This window comes from Arachis ipaensis, chromosome B8 (assembly GCF_059453495.1).
Source record: "Arachis ipaensis isolate K30076 ecotype BB chromosome B8, ASM5945349v1, whole genome shotgun sequence".
Taxonomy (NCBI): domain Eukaryota; kingdom Viridiplantae; phylum Streptophyta; class Magnoliopsida; order Fabales; family Fabaceae; genus Arachis; species Arachis ipaensis.
This window is the reverse complement of record NC_142443.1, coordinates 140,093,916-140,119,476: the sequence shown is the minus strand read 5'-3', so window position 1 is coordinate 140,119,476 and position 25,561 is coordinate 140,093,916. Positions and strand designations below refer to the sequence as shown.

At 25.6% G+C, this 25,561-nt stretch overlaps 2 protein-coding genes across 2 annotated transcripts; both read right to left on the bottom strand.

The window, feature by feature from the left end:
• Positions 1 to 4,326: 4,326 nt before the first annotated feature.
• LOC107611765 (transcription repressor MYB6) lies at positions 4,327 to 5,841 on the bottom strand. The gene is made up of 3 exons (XM_088497384.1): positions 5,554 to 5,841; positions 5,343 to 5,472; positions 4,327 to 5,027 (listed from the first exon to the last, which is right to left on the bottom strand). Exons 1-3 carry the CDS (start codon positions 5,684 to 5,686, stop codon positions 4,340 to 4,342), a joined length of 951 nt encoding a protein of 316 aa, XP_088353510.1. The 5' UTR covers positions 5,687 to 5,841; the 3' UTR covers positions 4,327 to 4,339.
• A 12,093-nt stretch (positions 5,842 to 17,934) lies between these two features.
• On the bottom strand, positions 17,935 to 18,499 carry LOC107612167 (defensin Ec-AMP-D2). The gene is made up of 2 exons (XM_016313984.3): positions 18,367 to 18,499; positions 17,935 to 18,253 (listed from the first exon to the last, which is right to left on the bottom strand). Exons 1-2 carry the CDS (start codon positions 18,419 to 18,421, stop codon positions 18,087 to 18,089), a joined length of 222 nt encoding a protein of 73 aa, XP_016169470.1. The 5' UTR covers positions 18,422 to 18,499; the 3' UTR covers positions 17,935 to 18,086.
• Positions 18,500 to 25,561: the final 7,062 nt, after the last annotated feature.

Below are 25,561 nucleotides of genomic sequence, written 5' to 3'. Positions count from 1 at the left end.
ATACTATTTAATTATATATATTTTTTTAAAACAACTTACATTTATATGTGTTGAAATTTAATATTCTCTTAGTCATAATTTTTTAATATTCTTCTTTAACACTCTTTTTGTATTTAATTAATTTTTCTACTGAAATCAATAATTTATATTATAAAAAATAAAAATAGTAAAAAAATATATAATAATTTAAGAATACATAGTAAAAATTATATAAAATTAAATAAAAAATAATAAAATTCTATAAAAAAACATATATCAATAAAAATAATTAAAAAAGTTATATAAACAATAAATACCAAAAATTCTATTAAAAAATACAATAATATATATCAAGAAATATAAAAAAAATCTAAACAAAAATATCTATATTATGAACAAAAAAATTAATAAAAAATCAAAACTTAACAAAAAAAATTAACAATGATATTAAAAAATTATTTATTTGTAAAGCATAATCATAAAAAAAATTTAAGAATTCTGATGATTGTTTATTAATATGTTTTATTACAAATGAGATTAAATGATAAAATTAGTAAAAAAGTAATTTTTTTAATTAATTTTTCAATCTAATAATTGAACGCAAAAGCTACGATTTATTATTTATGGTGAACGGGAGTTAAAACCCAAAATTTTTTTTTGCATTTAGAGAAAAAAAGTTTCCTGAACAAAAAATTCTTGCGTTCAAGAAGATTGAATATGCTTCTTGTGTTTTTAACGCTAAACCAAATACACCCTTATTCGTTACTGCTATCAATCTCTTAACTCAAACGGTTAATATCCTCCGAAATAAAAAAGTTGGCAAAATGATAAAATGAGAAGTTAATTACTCTTAAATTAAGATTGTGTGATATTTTTTTTTTTATCCAAAGATATGAGACTCGAACCCGCAACCTTTTAATTGAGTATGAAAAGACTATGTCATTTGAGCTATTACTCATTGGCAAGATTGTGTGATATATATTTCATAGAAGTTATAAAATTAATAATAATTAATCATTCATTTTACTATTTTATCAACTTTCTCATTTTAAAAAATCTAAATTCTAACCGAAACTGTTGTCTCTCACAAAAAATTAACAACAAATTTAATGAAAAATTTTCATCATCAATTGCATGAAATTTTTTAAAATAATTAACAATAAATCAACAATTAGCAATAATTAGAAAATAGAATCTCTTATTCAAAATCTTCAAATTTTTTATTATTTTTAAATAATCTAAATAAATTTAAAAATAGAATCCAGAGAGAGATAGAGAGAGGGAATGGACTTGATACCATATTACAAAAGTAATAGACCCAACATGAATACCACTCAAACAGAGAAAAAAAATTTAAATTCATTTTTTTTGTCAGAAGGATTGAACAATTTTTAATTTTAAGTACCACAATACACTTATCTACACAACATTAAAAGATTTATATTCAACACTTAGAATATTTGCTAAAGTTTAAACCTAAATACAGCATATTATATTAAGAGACATATAATTTTATAATATTTTATATATAGCTAAACCAAAAGGTATTTAGAACGAGGGAGATTGAGTGGGAAACCTCCAAGCCCAACACTCAATGCTATGCCTCAATACAGCCTTTCAAGCAAAGAGAAGAAATTATAGGATTACTAAATATGTGTTGTAATGTTATTTAATGTGTCATATTAATAAATTTTAATGTCGTTAGCAAATAGAAGTGATGGAATAATTAAAATGATTAACTTAAAATTTTTAAAGAACAAATTTAATTAAAAAAAAATTTAAAGACTAAAATAACAAATAAGATAAAATACAATTATGCCAAATAAGATAACATAACACCTTTTTTTTATTTCTACTAGTATATATCATCCTATTATATATTTGTTTTGATCAACAATATATATTTACACTAACATCAGTAATCAAATTAATTATTAATATAAAATACATATTAAAATATAAAATATACATTAAAAATATATAAAATAAGACATTTATATATTCACAAAAGATTATATATACACACTAAAAAACATGTGTATATTTATTTATATTAATTTACATATTTTTCTAATAATTAACCATTAAAATAAACTTGTCATAATGAAATAATCTAACCTACAATAAACAAATAATCAAATTATTTTATAGTAATAAAAAAATTATGAATCACCAAATATGAATTTCTATACGGTGGTTGATTGATTGCCGATTTTAATATATATGTATAATATATAATATATATAAATAAATATATGATGACTAATTTAGTTGTTAATTTTTGTATATATATATATATATATTCGGGAATGAGATAATAAATAATGATAAATGATGCCTTATATATATAACAATTAAATTATAAATGATATTGATATTATGATTAGTGTTTCATTAAGTTAGTAATCATGACTAATAATGTCGATGGTTACAAACTAAAAATAACAAATTATAACTCATCATATACAATAAATACCAATCGAGTTATAACTTATTATAAATAATAGATCAAGCCGAGTTTAACGGATAAATGATATATCTTTCTCCTAATGATATATATTATTGTACTTCTCTTTTTTTGTTTTAGATGTAGTTATTAATATAGTTATTTTTAAATTAAATTGTAAAAGAGTTTTAAATTATAAAATTAGCATATCGTATACATATCAATAATTAATAATAACTTTAAGGGTAAACCTAATTAAAAAAAGCTTTTAAATTATCAAATTTCTGATAAAAATACAAAAATTTTAAATATATATTATTATAACTGCCAAAAAATGCAGTTGAATTTAAGGTTGGCTAAATAGCGATAGTTCTAAACCGTCGCTAAATCAACCGACACTATTCAAAAGATTTCGATGCGATTTTGCCTGCGGTTCAGTAAAGCCGCCACAAAATCAAATCTTCACGCCCCATATTGCAACATTTCTCGAAGCGCTTGTAACTCATTTTGTGGCGGTTTAAAACCACTACTAATCCCTATAAAAACCGCCGCTAAATCACATTTCTCTTGTAGTGAAAAATTTATTTTGTATCCTTAAATTTGGTGTTATACCAAGTAAATTTTCTTTTTGTCAATGGCAAAAAATGTTTCTAAAAGATGAAGAAAACATAATAATTGGATTTTGATATAATTTTTACATGTACTTTAATTTAAATAATTATCTCAGTATTCTTACAAAAATTCAGATGAAATACACAAATAATTTGCTAAATAAAAAAGTCATTAGTCACTTACTAAAAAATGTGCATTTTTCTATCATGTTTTAAAATATTTTAAGAATATTTTTATTCTTATCAAATTTAAAAAACATTTTTATCAACAATTTTAATAATTCAAAAATATTTTGAATGATTTATTCTAACCTTATAAAGAAAGTTTATTTGTCATGTAGTCCAGTGTTCCCATATTGTCTTGTTCTTCTTGTGACACTGTAAGTGGTTGGTTTGTGCATTCAAAATCTGTATCTGTGTCTCCTACCTAAACTCTCTAACATCAATATATGTTAATATATATTAGATAATTTATTATATTATTTATTATCATAAGGGTTCGCTATATTCAGGACCAGTAACTGCTCTGTGTTAATAATTGAGCATATATATATACATATCTTCTTAAACTTACTGTAATTTACCAAACATAGTTAATGCCTAACAACTCACATTCCTACCCACTAAAGTTTAATTAGTGGGTTATTTTAGATATATAAATAATTAAGTAGTCTTAAGTATCACATAATTCAAATCAAATATATAATTCTAACTTAATTTAAAGATATATGGAAGCAAGAAGTTCAAAATATTCTACTCGAATTGTACACTCCATGTTTTTATTAATAAGAATTCAATTTTACTTTCTAAATAAGAAAGCTATATTTTATTTTAGTTAACAACAAATGATAAACAAAAAGCCTCCGATCAAGTAGTGATATTTGATGAAATGATAATATAAATATTTTCTCAATAAATTAATATCGTGATAAAAATAGATAAATCATAAATTAAAACAATAAAACAACATTAAAAATGATGAAAGATTTTAAACAAAATTAAGTTAAATTCATCAACTACGCTAGGTATATACTAAAATTAATTAATCACGAAAAATAATTATTAATATAAATAATATATTAAAAATAAATTAAATTTAGTGTAAAAAAATAACATTTAATACATTCATATATATAGAAATTAAATTATCAAAAGTTTGCCCATTTTCTTTCAACCACTATATTTCCATGTTGATCAACTAATTAAGAAGTTCAGAACAGTCACAAACATATTACACTTAAAAGTTAAAAGCTCCGAATCAAATAATATTAGCTCTAATAAATAAATAAATAAATAAATAAAACTATATATTCATAGGTCTGTAAAATCTATACAAGCTATTATCTGCGGCGGTTGTAGTAACCGCCGTACCACCAACAATGGCACCTTTGCAGCTACACACTTTGTTATTGTTACTTTGAAACCCTAGACCATAACACAAGCATACACTCTTACTATTATTATTATCACTATTGCCATACCATTGATGATGATAGAAAACACCATGTGCTTCTTCTTGTTCTTGCTTCAACTTCTTGTTGTTGTTGTTGTTTTCTTGGTTCATGGAATTTGAAGAAGCTTGGTTATTTTGTTGAGAGGGAAGACCAATGGAAAGATCCAAGTTGAGTTGGCAATGATGATGATGATTATGAAGAGGGTATGTTTGTTCTTCAATGGTAACACCACTGCTACTATTTGATGAATCTTCACAAACCAAGTCACTCACCAATTGAAACTTGTTATTATTGTTGTCATTAATAATGTTGGTGCTTAAAATAATGCTATTGTTTTTTTCCTTGCTTTTCTTATTGTTTTCGGTTGCGACTGCGACTGTGGCTGTGGCTGTGGCTGTGATTCCGGTCGCATTAACCGGCCGGTGAGTTTGAGGATCAATTCCCCGGCTGTAGAGTTTTCTTTTGATGTGAGTGTTCCAATAATTTTTTATTTCATTATCTGTTCTTCCGGGTAACCTTGCAGCTATTAAAGACCACCTGAATTTCACAAAAAAAAAATTTAATATAAAAAACAATTATATATATTATGAAAAAAATTTTAATATATTAAAAATACTGATATTTTAATAATTTTATCGATTAATTTTAATATTATCTAATTAAAATTATTGAAATTAACGACTAAAATTATTAGAATACTGATCGTGCTGATATACTTAAAACTCTTTCTATTTAATAAATGAATCAAATATTTTTTTGGCTCTATGATGTGACTCTTATATTGAAAATATTTGAGATTATTGTAAAGAAATGAAATGCAATGAAATAGTAGTAGTGTGTGTTTGTTCATACTTGTTTCCAAGTAAGCTATGAAGGTTGATGATGAGTTCATCTTCTTCTTCAGTGAAGTTTCCTCTCTTTAGATCAGGCCTCAGGTAATTTATCCATCTCAGTCTGCAACTCTTTCCACATCTCAATAAACCTGAATACCAATACGAAAGAACGTGTTAGAGATATAATTATTTATATTTAAATAAAAAAATTATGAATTATTAATAATTACCAGCAGCTTTGGGAAGAGATCTCCAACAACCTTCACCATGAATCTTGATGTAGTTGATGAGGCGTTGATCTTCCTCTTTGGTCCAAGCACCTTTGTTTGTGTGTTCTTTCTCACAACAAGGAGATCTACCCATGATGATTGAATGGAAAATGGAAGAAGGTTATGATGATTATAGCATGATGGAAAGTGAAAGAGAGAAATGAAGAAGGGTAATAGAGAGAAAGGGGAATGAATATATAAAATGATGGGAGGAAATTAAAGAAGAGTGTATTATTATTTGACCGAGTTGGTAGAGAAAGACGAGTGGTTACAATTTAAGTTAGTGCTGGATTTGGTAGGTAGCTCTACTTTTCATGTGCTTTCTTCCTTTTTGCATTTTCATCCTATATTCTTTTATTTATCAACTCTACCCCTGCCCCCCTTATTAATTCAGTAATTCTCCTATTCCTTATCTCTGTTAGAGAGCAGGGCGGGGATACCTTTTTTGCTCTCTGTTTCTGCCCTTAGATTTACTTTTCATTCTCATTCCAATTTTTATATAGTAGAATATAGTCTCCTATTTCTATTTTTTGTGGATTCTTTTTTTTTTTTGTGGCGTTTCATTTTGCATCTTCTTATATTAATTATTTATATAAAAATTCTAATAAAAAATTTAAAAAATTAAAAATAAATAAAAAATTATTATTACAACATATAAGAATATAATCACATAGGGGTGAAAAGATAAAAAAAATGCTATAATCAGAGACAATAAGACAATGATGGGTGACAACATGATAAATACTAAGCAGAAGTGATAAAAGATATGGTTGTGACTCTATAGGAGATTGAAATTTGTAAGTTTTAGCATTTTGAGATACAGTGCTAGTGTTATATAGAGAGAAAGAAAGACATTTTTAAAATTATGATTAAGGTTTTCAATATATATGTATAATATCTGAAATGATTAAAAAATTTATATTAAAAATAAATTATTAAATATATTTGCCATCCCTAATTTCTATTCATACCTCCTCCTTTCTAATAAGAGAAATGCTGCAAATAATATTATTTTTTGTTTGTACTTAATCAGTAATAATTTATATTCATATTTATAAAAATTTTGTATATACAAAATATATAATTTATACTTATATTTATTAAAATTTATATATAAATCAATATAATTTATATTAGTATTTTTTAAAATTTATACACATAAATTAATAAAATTTATTTGTTAAAATAATTTAATATTTATATATACTATTAAATAATAAAATATTAAACACTGTTGGTTCTGAAAATTTCTCTTCTAATAATTTAATCTATATGGGCTAATAATCAGATCTGGGAGCAGCGCGGAAGTCCGTTGCTGGTGACGAAGGTGATAATGTTCGTTGGCGTGGAGGGCAGGAAGGAGTGTGAAGCCCCTGATGTACCCGGCAAGCAGAATCAAGCTGGAAAGGAGATTGGCAGAGGTGCGGAGAATTCTTCGAACAGTACAACGAAGGAAAACATTCCACCAAGTGTAGTTAATGAGATCCATGCTAGTTTGGATGGGAGTGGTAAGCAGCATGTTGGCATATGTCTAATGAGGGGTGATGCAGTGCAGGATTCAAATTTAGAAGATGAGAATACAGTGGTGCAGAAAACTGGGTTGGATGATGAAGGGGCTGTAAGGAACTTGGAAGATTCGGGGGACTCAGAGCAGGATGCAGACGGTGAAACTAATCAAGATGAGCACGGAGGAAGTTGGGATAAAGATATGGCCGAAAATAGGGCTGCTTGGGATCTGGCTATTGAATAATGAGCTGTTTTATATGACGAGGATGAGGACATTATGGCTATTCTCCAAGCTCAAAATGAAGTATTGACACAAAAAAAAAAAGGCAAGCAAAACAAAAAGAGAAAGCAAGAAGGAGCCGCCCCAAAAATTGAAATAAGGTGTGTAATGAAATTTTTAAATGATTTTAGTTTGTGGAATATGAGGGGTTTAGGGAGTGTTGAAAGTGAAAAACGGTAAAAAAAATTTAAGCATAAAAATAATGTGAATATATTAGGATTGATAGAGACAAAAAAGGAGGTGATTACTAAGTTTGATGTAGTGCAATTTTGGGATAATGATGCGATGGTTTAGAATTTGTGGGATCGGAAGGTGTGCTTCTGGAGATTTATTAATAATGTGGGATGATAAGATGTTTAGGTTGAGTAATTGTTACAAATGAGAGAAATTATTGTGTATAGAAGGAAAATTGACAAACAATACTTTTTATTTATGCAGTTTGTTTGGTATATGGTATGCATACAAGGGAAGAGAAGCTTGTTGTGTGGGAATAGTTGAGTTTGCTATCGGGAATATGTCAAATTCCTCTTTGCTACATGGGTGTCTTCAATGAGATTGTGCAATTGGAAGAAAGGAAAGGCGCTAGTGTGTCAACATTATGAAACTGGTGGATATAGAAATGAATGACCATAAGTTTATGTGGTTCAGGGTCAATCGTATAGTCGAATTGATAGAATGTTGGTGAGTTTGATTTTATTGTTATCATTTGGAACACTTAGTTGAAAATGAATGGCAAAATCTTCAGGAATCAAGAATCAAGTATTGCAGGGGTAGTTAACAGGTCGATTAAGAGTTACAAAAAGTGAAGTGATATTTAATCTTTTGGGTGTTAATATCTTTTGTTGAAGATGATTAGAAATTAGTTTATTTTATCTGTTTAGTACTTTTTCGTTAATGCTCCACCTTGTTGTGTTGAGCTTTTTATTAAAAAAAAAAAAAAACTATATACTATTACTAGCTATACATGTTTAAAAGGGTTTTGGTATTGGAGGTATTCATTATTATAATAATTGTTGTTGAAACAAAAAGACCAGAGTATTAGCTTCCTTTTTTTTTATATATCAATTTTATACTTTTGGGTTTATAAATAATTATTTTTTTAATATTAATTAATTCTTGTACCGGTTTAGTAACTTCTTAATATGTGTATTTGCTAATAAAACTTCATTAAAAGGGAAGTTGTTTCATGAATGATGAATATAAAGAATAATTAATATCTTTTGAGGATTAAATAATGGTCCAAGTGTTGATCTTTTGAAAACTAACTAAATTAAATTAGTGATTATATCTTAAATATCGAATAATAATTATAAAATTTATTAATTGTATTTTCATATAAATAAAAACGATTAATTCATAGATTTATTATTTCAAAATTTAATTATGTTACTATGTGGTTGTATAAGATATAATGTTTGGGTAAATGCTTTTAATTATTAATAGCACAAAAAAACTTGAACTCTTAATAAATAAATACTTTTAATTTTAATTTATCTAAAATAGTATAGTAATTTTTTAATTATGAAACATTATTGTTCTTCATATTATATTATATGATATAATTTAATTTATTTTTACATGTGCGTCTGTCTTGCTCTACAGATATGATGGAATCAAAAGTGTGTGTCCCACTGACCCATATACAAATTTGTATTATATTGGGTGTTCTTCTCAGTTCTCACTGTAGAAAATGCAGATTTTGTTTTTGATATTGGAGTAGTAACGTGTTTTTTTAAAATGTGGGTTGATGTGGTGTTATTTTTAAATATGGAACCGTTTAATTAGATAAATAAAAATTGAACCGTTCAATTTGTGAAAAGTATAGAAATTGGACCATCCAATTTGTGAAGATACAGAAATCGGACGGAGGAATTTATGAAATCGGACCGAGGAATTTGTGAGAGAACAGAAATCGGACAGAGGGATTTCTGTTAAAAAAATTTTTAAAATTTGAAGTATAGAAATCGGACCCTCCAATTTGTGTATCTTCTACACTTTTGAAAAACATCAAAAATTACAATGTTAAGATATATCACCACTTTTACTTTCATATTAAAAAAAACCTAGAAAATGCTGCTTTTCAATAAATATAAACGTGCAATAATTAAATTGATTTAATTTTTTAAAACCAGTTGTTGTATTTTAAAATTAATTCAAATTTCCAAAAAAAATTAACAATTTTCCATCTGAACATGCTTGAAATATGTTGTATTATTTCTACTCATTAATTACTTGCATTTTATCTCCCTTTAGAAAATTTAAACTCTTCTATTTCCTTAAGATAAAACTGGTTCAAACTTTTAGCTAATTTGGTTTAATTTCCTTGCATTTAGTAAAAGGAAAGTCACACACAGCTGAAAGAAATCATTTTTTGAAACTTATTATGAAAAGCATAAAACAACTCACCAAGAAATAAATTGATTGTTGTAGGTTAAAGTAGATTGTGGCTGATATTTTTTGATAAAATAATTTTGAAAGAAATAAAGGAATGAGATTTTGACTTTTTAAAAATGATAAAATTGGCTTCCTAATTAATTTTTTATTTATTTTGGAAATGGGGTGTTATATAATTCTCCTGTTGAACAAAGTGTGTTATTCACGGTAGTTATTAAATGAAAAAAAAAAAGTTAGAAACAATAATATGTAGAAAATCACTTAGATAAAGACGTTTTTTAATAATTAAATTTTAACATATATAATTGATTAAATTATGTTATTTTAATCAAAATTAGACCAGACAAATTGATTTGATCGAAAAATTGTTAAACCAAATTTTGAACTAATCTAAATTAATATTTTTTTTTATAAAAAATAACTTCAATACTCTTATTATAAAAAATAACTAAAATTTTTCTATTATATATATATATATATAAGTATTTTATTTCTTTTCTAGAATAGGAATATTGTAATATTTTTTATAAAAAAATATTAATTTATATCGTTTAAAGTTTAGTTTATCAATTTTTTAATCAAACTAATTTATGCAGTCTAATTTTAATAAAATAATACAGTTTAATCAATTATATGTGATAAATTTTAATTATTAAAAAATAACTTAAAAAAATATTTTAAGTATTTTTAAGTGAGTAGCACCTTAATATGCATTGTGCTTGAATATTATTGTTAATTAATCCGTTAAAGCATCAATTATCACACAATTATAAGTCGAATATGACCTTAAGGCTTAAAGCCGCACGCAGCTTATTACTTTTGCATAAAAAACCATAGTGTAAGGACCAAATTGTAAATAATAAATTTTAAAAAAAATAAAGCCTGTCTAGACCTACCAGAGCAAAAAGCTTCTTATGCCCACATTCATATGATTCATTGATTAAGAAGTATTAATTAAAATTAGGCAATGCATACCAAACTACTTCACCACTTTCAAAAAAAAAAAAAAAAAACTCACCTTGGACTTTGCTGAATTTTTGTTGTATAGGTTTTAAATATTTATGGCGATTTGATTTGTATTTAATTTTCCTTTTACATTTTTGTTTTCTTTGTAGCAAAAATAAATTTAAAAATAAAAATAGAAACGGAAAATTGTTTCCAAAACAAAACATGTCTGTAACTTTGAAATCTTCTTCTACCTTTTGTGCTGTTCTTCAATTCTAAGTTCTAACTACCTGTTTTATTTATTATATTATATTATATGATACATAATTTTGGTCCCCAAATAAAGGATTCTAGAAGCATTCTCAACTCACTCCATCCACTTGCTCTTGTCAATTCAAGTTGGATATGAGTAACTAACTTCCCCAACCATCCATGGTTGGGATTATATTAGCACTAGTGCTCATAACCAATAGTAGTATCCTTTTCTTCTAATTTTCCCCCACCCACTAGCCAAATTATAAATAAATAAAAATATTACTTAAAGTTAAAAATTTGACTATTTAAGTGGATACCTCATAATATGGATTTTGTGAAAGTTAACTCTGATATAAGGTAGTGTTTGGTGGAGAGATAGAGACAGAGATTAAAAGACATAAATTGAAATAAATTTTAATATTCTGTTTGATGCAAAATGGGAGACATAAATTGAAACAAGAATGAAACTCTAATTTAATTTGCACAAAGAGTAAAATTGAAATTAATTAATTGAAATGAGGGTATTTTAGGTATAAAATGTTATTAAAGTTTCAGTCTCCATCTCTAAAAATTTTAGTCCCCCGTGTCTCTACTTTTTGGAAGTACTGAAATATTGAAATTTTGGAGACAGAAATAAAAATTTTAGTATCAATTTCTAAACCAATAAACATGATACTGAGTCTCAGTCTCTCAGTCTCTGTCTCAATACCTCAAAATAAACGCTACCTAAAGCGTTTTTCATGATTTAAGAAGGACGAGTTATGGTTGTGTTTTGTGTAATTGTGATAGTCATTGGTTGATTAGAAATGTCGAAAAAGTCTTTAATTTATGTATTTTTCGAGAAAAAATATAGGTAAATAATTTTAATCAATCAATTTCAAACAATTATAATTAATAATTATTAATTTTATATTTTTTAAAAAATATAATTTAAATAATTACTAATTAATAATAATTTAAAAAATTAGAATTACCAATTAATGACTAGTTGGCCAATAATTGGCGGTGAGGTGTTGGTTATCTAGTTCGTTTTTTGAATTGTACTCTCTAGTGCGAATCATAATAGTTAAAATCTCGATTTAACTCTTAAAATTTTTTGATATTACAATTTTAAATGAATCTATCAATTTTACAAAATCTGTACTAAGTCTGATGATTTTACGATTTAAATCTTGTTAAAATTTTACGTTTTATGTTTTTAATTTACTTTTTCGATTTTACATAAAATCTCAATTTCCTCTACCTTGGAGCAAATTGTTATTTTTTTCTTTTTCTTTTTTTATTACACCAAAAAAATTTACTATATATTTAATATTTATATATATTTATACATATTAACTTAACATACATAATTTTTTTAACTAAATAATTTATCACAAGAATAAACCAAAATTATTATAATAAAATAATAAAGTCTGCAATAAATGAATAATTAAATTTATTTATATGGGTATAATAAAAAATTAATTTTTTATAAAATATTAAATACATGATTGGTATTATTACTGCAAATAATGAGAAATGAATTTGGTTATTTTTCCTTTTGGAGTGGTCCCATTACCTTACCTTACCTTCCTTCATGGGTGGAGTATAATGTGAGATAATCTCTCATGAAAAACAAAAATCACCATTAGAATAAAATAGATAAGATATAAGATATGGTTATGGTGTAGTATGGTAGTATATGAGGTCACAACAATAATACATGATTCCTTTAAATTTTTAGAAATATTAAATAAAAAATTATATTATATAAAATTAAAAAAATAAATATATTTATATAGGTAATGATGATGGGTATCTTCACCTATATTTGTCATTTTCAGACTTCAACCAACCTCTCTATCTCATCCAACACAGTTATGTCATTTTAAGCTGAGCATGTCAATTTTTATGGACATGGTTGGTAAGCCTCACCTTCCTACCATAGTTTTTTTTTGGGCTTCTAGAAGCACTATATATACATATTAGATAAAAAATTAAAAAAAATAAATATAAAAAAGAAATTAATATAACTTAAAAATAACGTGAAGAATCTGTGAGGTTTGGTGACCCACCTCATTTTTCTCCCTCATCCATGGATATTTTTCCACCTCATGATCTATTTGGAATGAGCTGGTCCATTCGTTTTGTTTGCCCCACTCCACACTCTATAACATACTCTCATGCTTTTCATGTTCTCTACCTAGCTTCATTATTATTTCTATTTTTAAGAAGAAAAAAAAAATTAGGTATGTTGGTGGATATATGAGAATCACCCAATCAATTAGGTTTGGATAAAGTTTTTACACTTAAAATATTTCATGCAATTCACTTAGTATCATCTTTTTCCCTAAATTTGAAATTATGTTAAATAAACGTAATAGAATGGAAAATCGACTTGGATTGGTCAAATAATTAATCTACTTATTTATTGAAATAAATGTTTAAATTTAACTTTCATTTTATATATATATCAATTTATTAATCAGACTTGTAACAAATAAATTTTTGACCTAAAAAAATACGGTGAAAAATAAAAAAAATATAAATAAAATAAAATACTTAAATATAATATATTAATGCAAAGAAAAAGATTAGGAGAATTTTTTATAATATACTTAAACCTTAGAGGTAAAACCAATAATAATTTTTCCAAAATTTTTTGTATCAATTGCCAAAATTAAATCGTTATTCATTGATATATGGGTTTGGTAGTTACCAATTAAACCAACTTTGATAAGTAGTAAAATATATATATATATATATATTTTAAATTTCTAATCAAATTGAGTTCATCGAGTGGTCAGCTCATCATTACTTATTTGTTTAAGTAAGTGTCGGATATTCAAATTTTATTTTGTGTATGTAGTAATTTATTAGTCAACAATAAATTTTTAAATAGACTTTTTAGATCCGCCACCGATTATAGAAATATCGTAGGCAATATATATATAAAAATTCTTTCAATTCATAAACAATTTATAAATATTCGTTGAGTAGTCTAATAACATATTGTAAATAAATAATTGATGTTGAATTCATTTCAACTATTTTAACCCTAAAAACCAACCCTTGTTATCCTAGCTTCACTTGTTATTAAAAATGTTATGGATTTATACCCAAAATTTAAAATAAAATAAAATAAAATGTGTTGTGCAATTGGAAATTTGGAATTATTCTTATCTTGTGCTCATTTTGACTGTAACCATGAGTCTATTAATTTGTCACCACTGAACCAGAGATTTTCTGATGTGGGTCCACGTGATGAAGATTAGATTAGGGAACACCGAAAATAATAAAAAAATAAATCATTATAAAGTGATGGTAGCAATATAAATTCTCAAACAGTTCAAAGGCATGTGGCATATATTCCATAATAATATTATTAATAATAATAATAATTCTAAAATGATTAAGAGGGCATCATAATTTCGTTGAAACTTTCTTCCACGTTGACAACCAATCCATGAATGTGTTGTGTGTTCATGTCTTTTAATTAAAGTGCCTAATTCGGACATGTCATATATATTCATTCTCGTTTCTTCAAAGAATGGATATGTTTTTATATAAATATATATCTTTTGTAAAATCTTTTTAACCACCGAAATAGATATGCAGAATCGGATTCCAACTTGTTAAAATCAGAGTGTTGAAAAATATATAATATACTTTTTGGTGTTCCTGACCTACTGGCCAAAAAAAAAAAAAAGGACAAACAAACAGAAAAAATAAAAATTCGATGGATAAAATTTATTATATTCCATAAATATTTTTTTTATAGTATTTTTTAATCCGATAAATTAAAGATTAATTAATCCATCACAAATTTAAATTTCATTTAACAATTAACAATTTATTGCTAGACAATAATGAATTATTACAAGGTGTGGGATTCGATATTTAAATTATGCGAATATTTGTGTTATATAAAGTCTAAAATTGAATTAATATTTTAGAAGTAGCTAGGTGTATATTATCAATTTATCATTCTCTATTTAATAATTTATTGATTATAGATGAGTTGTTCAATATATAACTATTCATATATTTTTATCTAACAAAATAAATTTTTAAAAAAATAGTTCTCAACATGATATCAAAATTTTCATTACCAAAAAATTTAGAATTTAATCATTATTATTACCATATTCTTTAACTAAAGATATAATATAATTTCAGTATATAAAAAACAAAAATGAATCCCCCCATATATATATGTTTTTATCTAACAATTTATGCTTTTAGTAGAGATAATTCTTGACAAATTATTTGTAAATTCTCCACCTAGTAACATGTAACATGACCTAAGAAATCCATTGCAAAATTCTTCTTACCTTCTCATTTTATATAAGGTTTACATTCACAGACAACATATGTTGTAAGGTAGCATATCCAGTACCATCTATTACATTCTTTGAGGATCAACACAAATTAAGTCACTTCCATCAATTGCCATAAATCATATCCTAAGGCAAGAATAAACTATTAATTAATTATCAATTTGAAAAAATTATTTTTTTTTAACGCTAACTATAAATTATAATCAGTCTCATATAGTTTATTGATTAACACATCTATTTACACAAAAACATACACATAAAAATAGTAAATTATTATATCATTTTCAGGCAATAACCAATTTACCTTTTTGTCTTTTTTCACACAAGTCAGCAAACAAAGCCTTATGTTGATAGAAGTTACACAAACAGTTTCCACTCACTTTTTTATTTTCACACACAGACACTTTTAGTATTTACTAATAATCTTGTATTAACAGAACATTGCTTGAATTGAAGTAGCATTACATCAGTCTTATATTTAAATTTATCAAAAAAATAACTTTGAAAGCTAATGATATTTTCACTTTTTCTTTTCTAATTTTGATCAGTTTTGAAGAAGATGAAGTATACAAATATGAGTTTAGCCAAGCACACCAAACAAAAAAGTGATTGAAACTCAATGCTCATAGTTAGCATTCTTGTTGAATTAGGGGAAATAGAGCCAAAGAAGTATATATTACCCGTTCCACATCACAAAATTCACATCACGTGCAGGAAGAGAATTAGGGTTTTGAAGCTGCCACACAACCAGCAAAGCAACAAAAACTTGTTAATGTTAGCAATTAGGGTTTCGTGCTGCCACACACAGAAAAAGAAGAGATCATAGCTAATAAGCAATGAAGGAGCAAGAATTGAATTAGCAGACAAACCGAAGAAGAAAGAAGGGAAACTGACTCTCGCTGGAGTTTTACTGAGTAAGGCGCCGAAGGCACTGGCCACTGGGTAGGGTTTATGGTTTGCTCGTTGGTGATGAAATGGGGAATTTGGAAAAAAAAAAGGAGGGAATCGTGTTTCTCAGCTTTGGACGCGGAAAGTGGATGCGAGCAAGTATTTTTAGTGATAAAAATTGACGGCATATTTGTCGATTTTAATTTAAAAAAAATCAACTCCCTAGCCGTCTATTTTATACATTAAATCTACACCGTTCATTTAATCTTAGAAAGCGATCTAAACCATTTAAATTTATCGATGGTAATTGTTGTCGATATTTTAACTAATAAAATAGACGCCGTTTTCGTTAATTTTAAAATAAAAGTATTTTAAACCCCAGATTCGTCGACAATATGACGGTAGGCTAATACATCATAAAATTATCGACGACCTTGCTGTCGATTTTAATATTTTATTTTTAATTATTTTTTTAGCAATATCGACAGCAAATCGTCAAAAAATATCGACGGCAGAAATAACCGTCGATATTTAGCATCGAAAAAAACGTTTTTTCTAGTAGTGCTCTAACATGATACAAAATTTTTAAAATAGTAATTCTGTTAAACACTAACGCAAAAAACATGCTTCACCCATCCCTGTTATAAGGTGATGAAGAAAAGAACTACTAAACATTCTTGTTGATTTAAGACATTTCTTTGATAAAGAGTAGAGATTGCAATTAAATTTTTTAAGAAAATATATGTTATATATGTCTTTAGTTTATTTATTTATTTTTCTACTATAAAAAGAACAACTTTAATCTTTTATTAAGAAAATACTCTTTGACATAGCATGGTCAATGTTTTTGGCAAGATTCGGGCTTTCAACATTTACTTAAGCAAATTAGTGAATTAACCACTAGACCAACTCAATTTTTTTATGAATAAGATTTTTTTTTTTTTTTTTTTTTTGGTAAAGGATGAGTAAGATTTTTCTTTTTTTTTTTTGTTTCTCACGGTATCTCCCAACCCGACAGGCCAATGACTAATAAGATTTTCTTTAATACTATAGAAGTGTTCTTGTTTTTTTCTTTTTTTTTGGTCAGGAAGTGTTCTGTTTGGTCAATGGATCCTTTAAAAATAGAACAAAATACACAACAAGCCTTTTTTATGCTGGTAAAGAACAAGGTTAAATTTGGGCTTAAATTGGACTGAAAAGTTAAAGAAGCTCGGCCTATTACCGAAATGACGCATTCGTTAAGGCCCAAAATAATTTAAAGAGGAAGCCCGCAATGGAAGTCCAAATGAAGGATTTAACTTAATGATTTATAAATGATTTATTATAGTCTCAATGAAAAAAGGTTTATTGAATTTTTTCAAAATACGTCTAAGTACACCTAAATAGATTCACATGTAAATATATTTAATCATATATGGTTGGCATGAGCTGTTTATAAATTGTATGTATTGATGATTATTATACAAATAAAAAGAGCTTAAATAGTTCATACAATTACAAAAAAATAAAAACCATTAAACATTATCAATTTTACTTTTATACCAACAACAAAATATCTATATATTATTCTAGCTTGTTTAAAATAATTTTAATGGTTTAAATTTGTGTGACTCGTAAAATCAACCAACATATAACTAAACGAAATAGTGAAATACAGACACGACCACTGAAGAACAAGATTATTCGTTACAAATTAAATCCTAGCTAGAAATAGGGGAAATAAATATAATGAAACCACAGAAATAAAACATACATGGTTGGTACTTATAATTAATTAATTAATTAATTAGCACCATGCATGCATACATTGCATGTACCAATTAATTAATACATTCTTTATTATTTAACGTTACTACGAGCTGACTCAAATAACAAGAAACCTTAGATCTTAGGTTTAAACCGTGTTAGCAATGCCTGGTGCAGAAGCAGCGTCGACGGAAGCCGCGGCACTTTCCGCCGGAGAAACCTTCTAAGTTACAAACCGAAGCACAGTTGCGTTCGTGAACGCACATTCCTTTGAACCGGTGGCTCTTTGACTCGCAGTGTCTTCCCTCGCTTTGGACCACCATCTCTGTTCATGCCACATTAATTCATAATTATATTACATTACTAATAATTAATCAATTAATTAATTTACATATGTATACACAACTAATTAACATGAAAGTTATTAGAGAGGCTTACGAGAAGCAAGGAGAAAGAGAAGGAAGAAGAAAAGCCCAAATCGTGTCCTCTCCATGATTCTTTGGACCTAATTAAACACTGAAAATAAATTTGATAGAAGAGTGTGTATGTTAATCTGAAAAAAATGAACAGGTAGGTTGGGGGGGTCATGGATTCATATATTTATACAATTATATTAAGTAATATAAAATATATATTAAAATTAAATTAAATTAAATTAAATAGTGTATATGATATGGGAAAATTTTCAAATGTACTATTATATCGGTGTTTCAGTGATTTTTAACCGTTGATCTTAATTATAAAAAATATATATAATATATATAATTAAGATCAACAGTTAAAAATTACTGATATACTAGTATGACGGTACACTTGAAAATCTTCCTATGGTATGAGTTACATGTACTTTGATTTACTTGGGTAGAGTGACATATAGAGAATCTCTACTGCTCAGTGTTCACGTGAAGGGAGAGCGTCATTCTATGGGGTTTGGTTTAACTTTTTAGTTTTTATGATGACAATGATTTCTGTTTCAATACATACAAGACAAAGTAACAGGGCTTTTTTTTTGTCAGAAGATAATTAAAATTTATTCTTTTTGTCTATTAATTTTAATTATTAATCTAACAACATATTTTAATATATATTTTTAAATATTTATGATTATTTAATAATAAAAAATAATAAATTTTAATAATTTAAATAAAAAATTTTAGTTATTAATTTATGTAATAACAGAAGGGTTTATGTTTTTGTGTATTATATGGCAATTTTACATACAATTCAATTTTGCATAGTATTATATAATACTATTTTTTTAAAAAAATTAACCTAATGAGAGAAAATAATATAAAAAGTTATATCAATAATATATCTCGTTAAGTAAAAATCTCTTTTAGATTAGTTTGATTTTTTTTATATAAATTTTATTTTATTTTTTTATTTATTTTATGTTATTTATTTTTAATTTATCAAAAATTAAATTCTAAATTTTTTAAATATAAAATTCTGATACTATGTCCTAATAGTAGTCACTAGTCAGAATCTGCAAAATTAGATTGGTCGGCAAAATGCAATATAATATACAAGTAATTTTTTATTTAATAAATTTTATTTAAAAAGAAAAACAAAATAAAATTATTATTTAAGGTAATAATCAAAATTCCTTTTGTTTCGAGGTATCTCATCCTTGTATTTTATTGTTAAGTAACTTAATTATTTTAAACAAATTTAAAAAGATAACATATAAGTAAGGTGCAATATAACCTAATAAACACTTTTTTTTTACTCTGAGTAAGGTGCAATAAATAAAGTTTAAATTCAAATTATATATACACAGACTAAGTTAGTTGAGTGAGTTTAATGCAACAAGAACAACTTTATTAGAATAAAAAAAGAAAGAAGAAGAAAAAAGAGAAAAAAGAAAAAGAGAAAGACATATTTTTAATTATTTTGAAGGGGTTTATTAATTATATTTTTTAAATTCATTAAGAGTTAATAATTAGTCTTTATTTTCCAAAAATTATTTTTACGTAAGATTCGTACTTGACACATTAACTGGTTAAATATTATTATGCAAAATTGAAAACTAATACTAATTTTTCAAATTATTATTATTATTATTATTATTATTATTATTATTATTATCCTCTTGGGTGGTTGAATATTTGAAGTGTATCTTGGTAATTTATGTAAAAGGAAATAATACATCTCTCTACATTATTTAAATTGAAAATTTCATCGAATATAGAGCTTACATAGGGTGAAAAAAGAAAAAATATTTGTTTGGAATTCTCAAAGTAGGATTAGAATTCAGAACCCATCACAATGCAAGAGTGGGTAAAGCTAACGTGGGTCGGTGATGGTAACTTTATTCAATTCCTAACACAAATAATATATGAGTTAGATAGATTATATATATATAGAGAGTAATACACATATTAACATTATTTCCTCACCCACTTCAAAAAGTGTTTTTGGATGGTAGTGTAAGTAGTTTTAGAGTTAAATAAAAGGTGTAAAAAAAATTCAAATAGCAATTTAGTTAATTGGAGAGAAAAAGTAATTGAGAAGGAGCTGAATATTGGTAGTTTTTTTTTTTTTAAATTATGAATGAGATTCGAACTTATAATCTGTAAAGTGTTTTTGGATAGTAGTACAAGTAGTTTTAGAGTTAAATAAAAAGTGTAGAAAAAATTCAAATGGCAATTTGATTAATTAGAGGGAAAAAGTAATTGGGGAAGGGGCTAAATATTGATAGTTTTTTTTTTTTAATTATGAATGAGACTCGAACCTATAATCTGTAAAGTGTTTTTGGATGGTAGTTCAAGTAGTTTCAGAGTTAAATAAAAGGTGTGGAAAAAACTCAAATGGCAATTTGGTTAATTGGAGGAAAAAAGTAATTAGAGAAGGAGCTGAATATTGGTAGTTTTTTTTTTTAATTATGAATGAGACTCGAACCCATAATCTGTAAAGTATTTTTGGATGGTAGTCCAAGTAGTTTCAGAGTTAAATAAAAGGTGTGCAAAAAACTCAAATGGCAATTTGGTTAATTAGAGGGAAAAAGTAATTGGAGAAGGAGCTGAATATTGGTAGTTTTTTTTTTTAATTATGAATGAGACTCGAACCCACAATCTGTAAAGTGTTCTTGGATGGTAGTCCAAGTAGTTTCAGAGTTAAATAAAAGGTGTGGGAAAAACTCAAATGGCAATTTGGTTAATTGGAGGAAAAAAGTAATTGGGGAAGGGGCTAAATATTGGTAGTTTTTTTTTTTAATTATGAATGAGACTCGAACCCACAATCTATAAAGTGTTCTTGGATGGTAGTCCAAGTAGTTTCAGAGTTAAATAAAAGGTGTGGAAAAAACTCAAATGACAATTTGGTTAATTGGAGGGAAAAAATAATTGGAAAATGGGCTGAATATTAGTAGTTTTTTTTTTTTAAATTATAAATGAAACTGGAACCCATAATTGTAAAGTATTCTTGGATGGTAGTCCAAATAGTTTCAGAGTTAAATAAAAGGTGTAGAAAAAACTCAAATGGCAATTTGGTTAATTAGAGGGAAAAAGTAATTGAAAAAATGGTTGAATATTGATAGTTTTTTTTGTTTTTTTAAATTATAAATGAGACTTGAACCCACAATTTATAAATGAGTATAAAAAAATTATATCAATATTAATAGATATTTTAAATAAATAAATTAGTTGAAAAATAATTGAAATTAAATTATAACAACATGAGACAATTTTTTTATTAGAGATATAATATTAGCTTTTTCTATCACTTTAAAATTTTTTAGGTAAACACTTTTATGACATGACATTCTATCACTAAATTGTTCTAAAATTTAATTATTATTATTATTATTATTATTATTATTATTATTATTATTATTATTATTATCTAAAACAAAATTTAAAATGAGACAAATAAAAAGAAAAAAACATATTTTTTATTTTTTATGTATCTCTCTAGTTTAAATATTTTAGATAGATAATTTTATAATGATTTTAATAAAAGATTTTAACATTATATAAATAGATTTATAAGTCCTTTACATTATATAAAATTTATTTAATATATTATTGTAAAATAATGTGAGATTTTTTAATCACAGATTATTAATTACTATCTTCTTATATATATATATATTGATTGAAAGTATGATTTTTGTTTCTATATTAATTTAGTGCATACACGTATTGGCATGTATCTAGGACAGGCAGCATTATATATCTGCACCACGAATATATATATTCATCAAGTTAGTAATTTAATTTATTTATAATACATAAATAATATTTAATATATATTATGAAATATGAAAAGACAAAATATTATATTTAAGTAAAAATATATATTTTTTAAATCGAGTTAGATAGGATCGAATTGAGAGACTTATAGTGTAAGGATTAATTTCTACGTACAAGTGATTTTGCTATACAAGTCTTACAAGTTCTCTAATTGATATTACGCTCAAACACATTTGTTGTCCACATATGTTTTACACGCCTTTAACAGATTTTTAATTTTTGAAAGGATTCCGTTTCCTTTTTCGAATTTCTTGCCTTCTCTTTCTCCTTCTTCATTTACGTGCTTTTCTCTCTCTGTTATCTTTCTTCATTATTCTCGATTTCCATTGTTTTTTGACATCAAGCTCTGAAATCATTTTTGAAGATAATGGATAATTCAACTTCAAATTGTCAGATGAACCAGTGCATAAACCTTGCCTGTGAAATTTGTTGTTAATTCTTCCTTGTTTGAATTGAATCTAATGTACTAGTTCTGATTAGAATTAATATAATATTGTCTATTTTATATCAGATGTTCGGGTGTAGATTAGGAATATTTGGGTGTATTTTTATAAAAGTTTGGGTGTATTTACAGTTTATGACTTTTCATCTGACGGAGGGTAAATTGTCTTATTCTTTTAGTTGAATTGTTTTAGTTTCTGTTTAGTTATGATTCATGAATCTGGTTTTTGTCATTTTTTATGATGGTTTTATAGTTGTATTTACATTCTATAGTTTATGCTTATTTTAATATGGTGTATTTTGGGTGTATTTTACAGCCATTCTGTGGTGTATTTTGGGTGTATTTTGCAGTCCTTGCTGACTTTGGTGGCTGATTTTAGTGTACACGTAACATAACTCATTTCTGTATCTGCAGCAAATTTGGGTGTAAAAACGAAGATATTTGGGTAAACGAAGATATTTGGGTGTAAAACGAAGATATTTGGATGTATTTTTATTCTGATGAGTTCTGCATAATTCAGAACTCTTCCTCTTCCTCTTCCTCTTCCTCATCTTCTGCTGCTTCTTCTTCTTCATCTTCTTATTTCATATTCTCATAATTCTTTTTGGGAGGAAAAAATCAAACAAAGAAAAAAAAATACATAATGTTGCAAAATCAAAAGAAGAATGAGGAGAAACACGACGATGAAGATGAAACACACGAAGAAAAAGGAGGAGAAATACAAAGAAGGAGGAGAAGAAGAAGGAAGAAGAGAAGGAGGAGGAGAAACGCGAAGAAAAATGACAGTTGTGATTTTCATCGAGGAAGAAAAAAAGAGTCGTTCATAATGGTGAGTAGCGCGCTTTGGAAACAGGAAGTGATTGAGTAACGTGCGTGTATTTACTCTTGAATGTGGGAGTGTAATATGCATGTGTTTTATTGGGCTTGTGCCAATTTATAAGACTTATAAACCAAAAAGACTTGTATATGTAACATACCTGATAATGTAAATAGAGCTTAAATCAAAATATTCAAATATACAAGTAAATATAATAAGTTAGGGTAAAATTTAAAATTCTACGATACTTTATTTATTGTCAATTCTATATGTATCTTGTATCAATTATTCTTTTAATCCATTGATTTACAGATTAAACAACTAAATAGAGTATTTTATAACTAAATATTATTTTGAGGGTAGACCTTAATAAATTGATTAAAAACTAAAATTATGCAGATATCTTAAATAGAGTTTGATTATTTGTTTGTAGTAAACAAATTTTGTTAGAATACCACCATCTTAATTGAGTGGATATTTTTAACCTTGTATTATATGCATGTATGTTTATGTGTTTTGATAAATGACAATATGTAATTTTAGTTAGTGAGATAATTATTGTTTTAAAAAGTAATAAATTTAATTTTTTTATTTAATTTTAATCTAATTTGTTGATTAACTATATAGTAAATGAAAATATCATTGCATGACATATGTTATATGATATAATATTAAATTTGATGAATGATTTTGAAAAAAAAAATTTGATAAAGATTCGATGTAACAAATTTTATTGTTTTATAATGGATAAAAATAGGTTTTTACCAAAAAATTCTTACATCAAACTCAAACACAAACTCGTTAAGGAATTAATGATGCATCCAATGAGAATCATATGATAAGGAGAAGTCCAACTAGTAAGATTTAATTGTAAGATTTTAGTTTTACTTGTCAAAGATAAATCAAGTTCATCTTTCAAGTTAAAATTATGTTTTAATTAAGACGTCATAATTTGAAATTCAAATTTGTTAAAATTTAAACCTGGAGGATGGATCCCTAGTTTTTATGGTAATCAAATTTAATAAATTTTCAAAGTGATTTTCATAAACATTTAACAGATAATTTGAGATTATTCATAATACTTCATTTATAATCATATACTTTTTGAGATAACTCATTATTTTTGAAGTTTATTATCACATATTGTAAAAGAAAATTTTATAACTCTTCTTATTATCATTATAATATATGCAATTTTTTGTACATTATATATTAAGGTTTGGTTTGGTAAAGTATTTTGGAGAAGAGCTTGTAATTTTTAAAAACACAAACACCTCGTTTTGTGTTTGATAAATTAAAAACTTATATATTTATACTTGCAGTTTTTAAAAACTAAAAGCACTTAAAGAAGAGCTTTTTAAAGTTAACTTAAACTTATTAAAATTTAAAAGTTTAATATAATTCTATATAATAATAAATATTTAAAATTATCTTTATTAATTATTAGTACTAAAAAAAGTAATTATTCTTTATTGTATATATATCTATTATGACCTCTTTTATTTTTAAGAACTAATTTACCAAACACAATTATGGTTGTGTTTAAAGTCATTTTTAGTTTGATTTTACCAAACGCAGGTATTGTAATTTTTTGGGATGACAAAACGGATCGAACTCGCTAAAAATGCGGGTCGAGTTAGTATTTGAAACCCGTAAAATTAAAAAAAAAAAATCCACTAAACCTACACTGCCAAATTTGCGGGTTTTGGCGGGGCGGGCAGGCCCACGAGGCCAAAAATTTTTATTTTTCTTTTTTTATTAAATAAAAGAGTGATTAATACGAAATTAATAATTATATAATTTTCAAATATCTTTTATTTTTATTCTTATTTTAGTTATTAACTTTATTTTTTTTTTACAATTTCGTATATATACTCAAATTATATAACTTATTTTTTAAAATAAAGATGGTTCTATTGAAAAATATTATTTTGAACAATTTTATTGAAGTTAAAAATTAAAAAAGATAATGAAAAAATTATTTTATAATTTGACTATTTTTTATTTTTATTTAATTTTTTAATTATTATTTTTTGGTTAATTTGAATAAATTTTATTTTAAAAAAAGAGTCAAGCGAGCTAGTCTGACGGCTCACCAATCCGCCATAAAGTAGAGCAGAC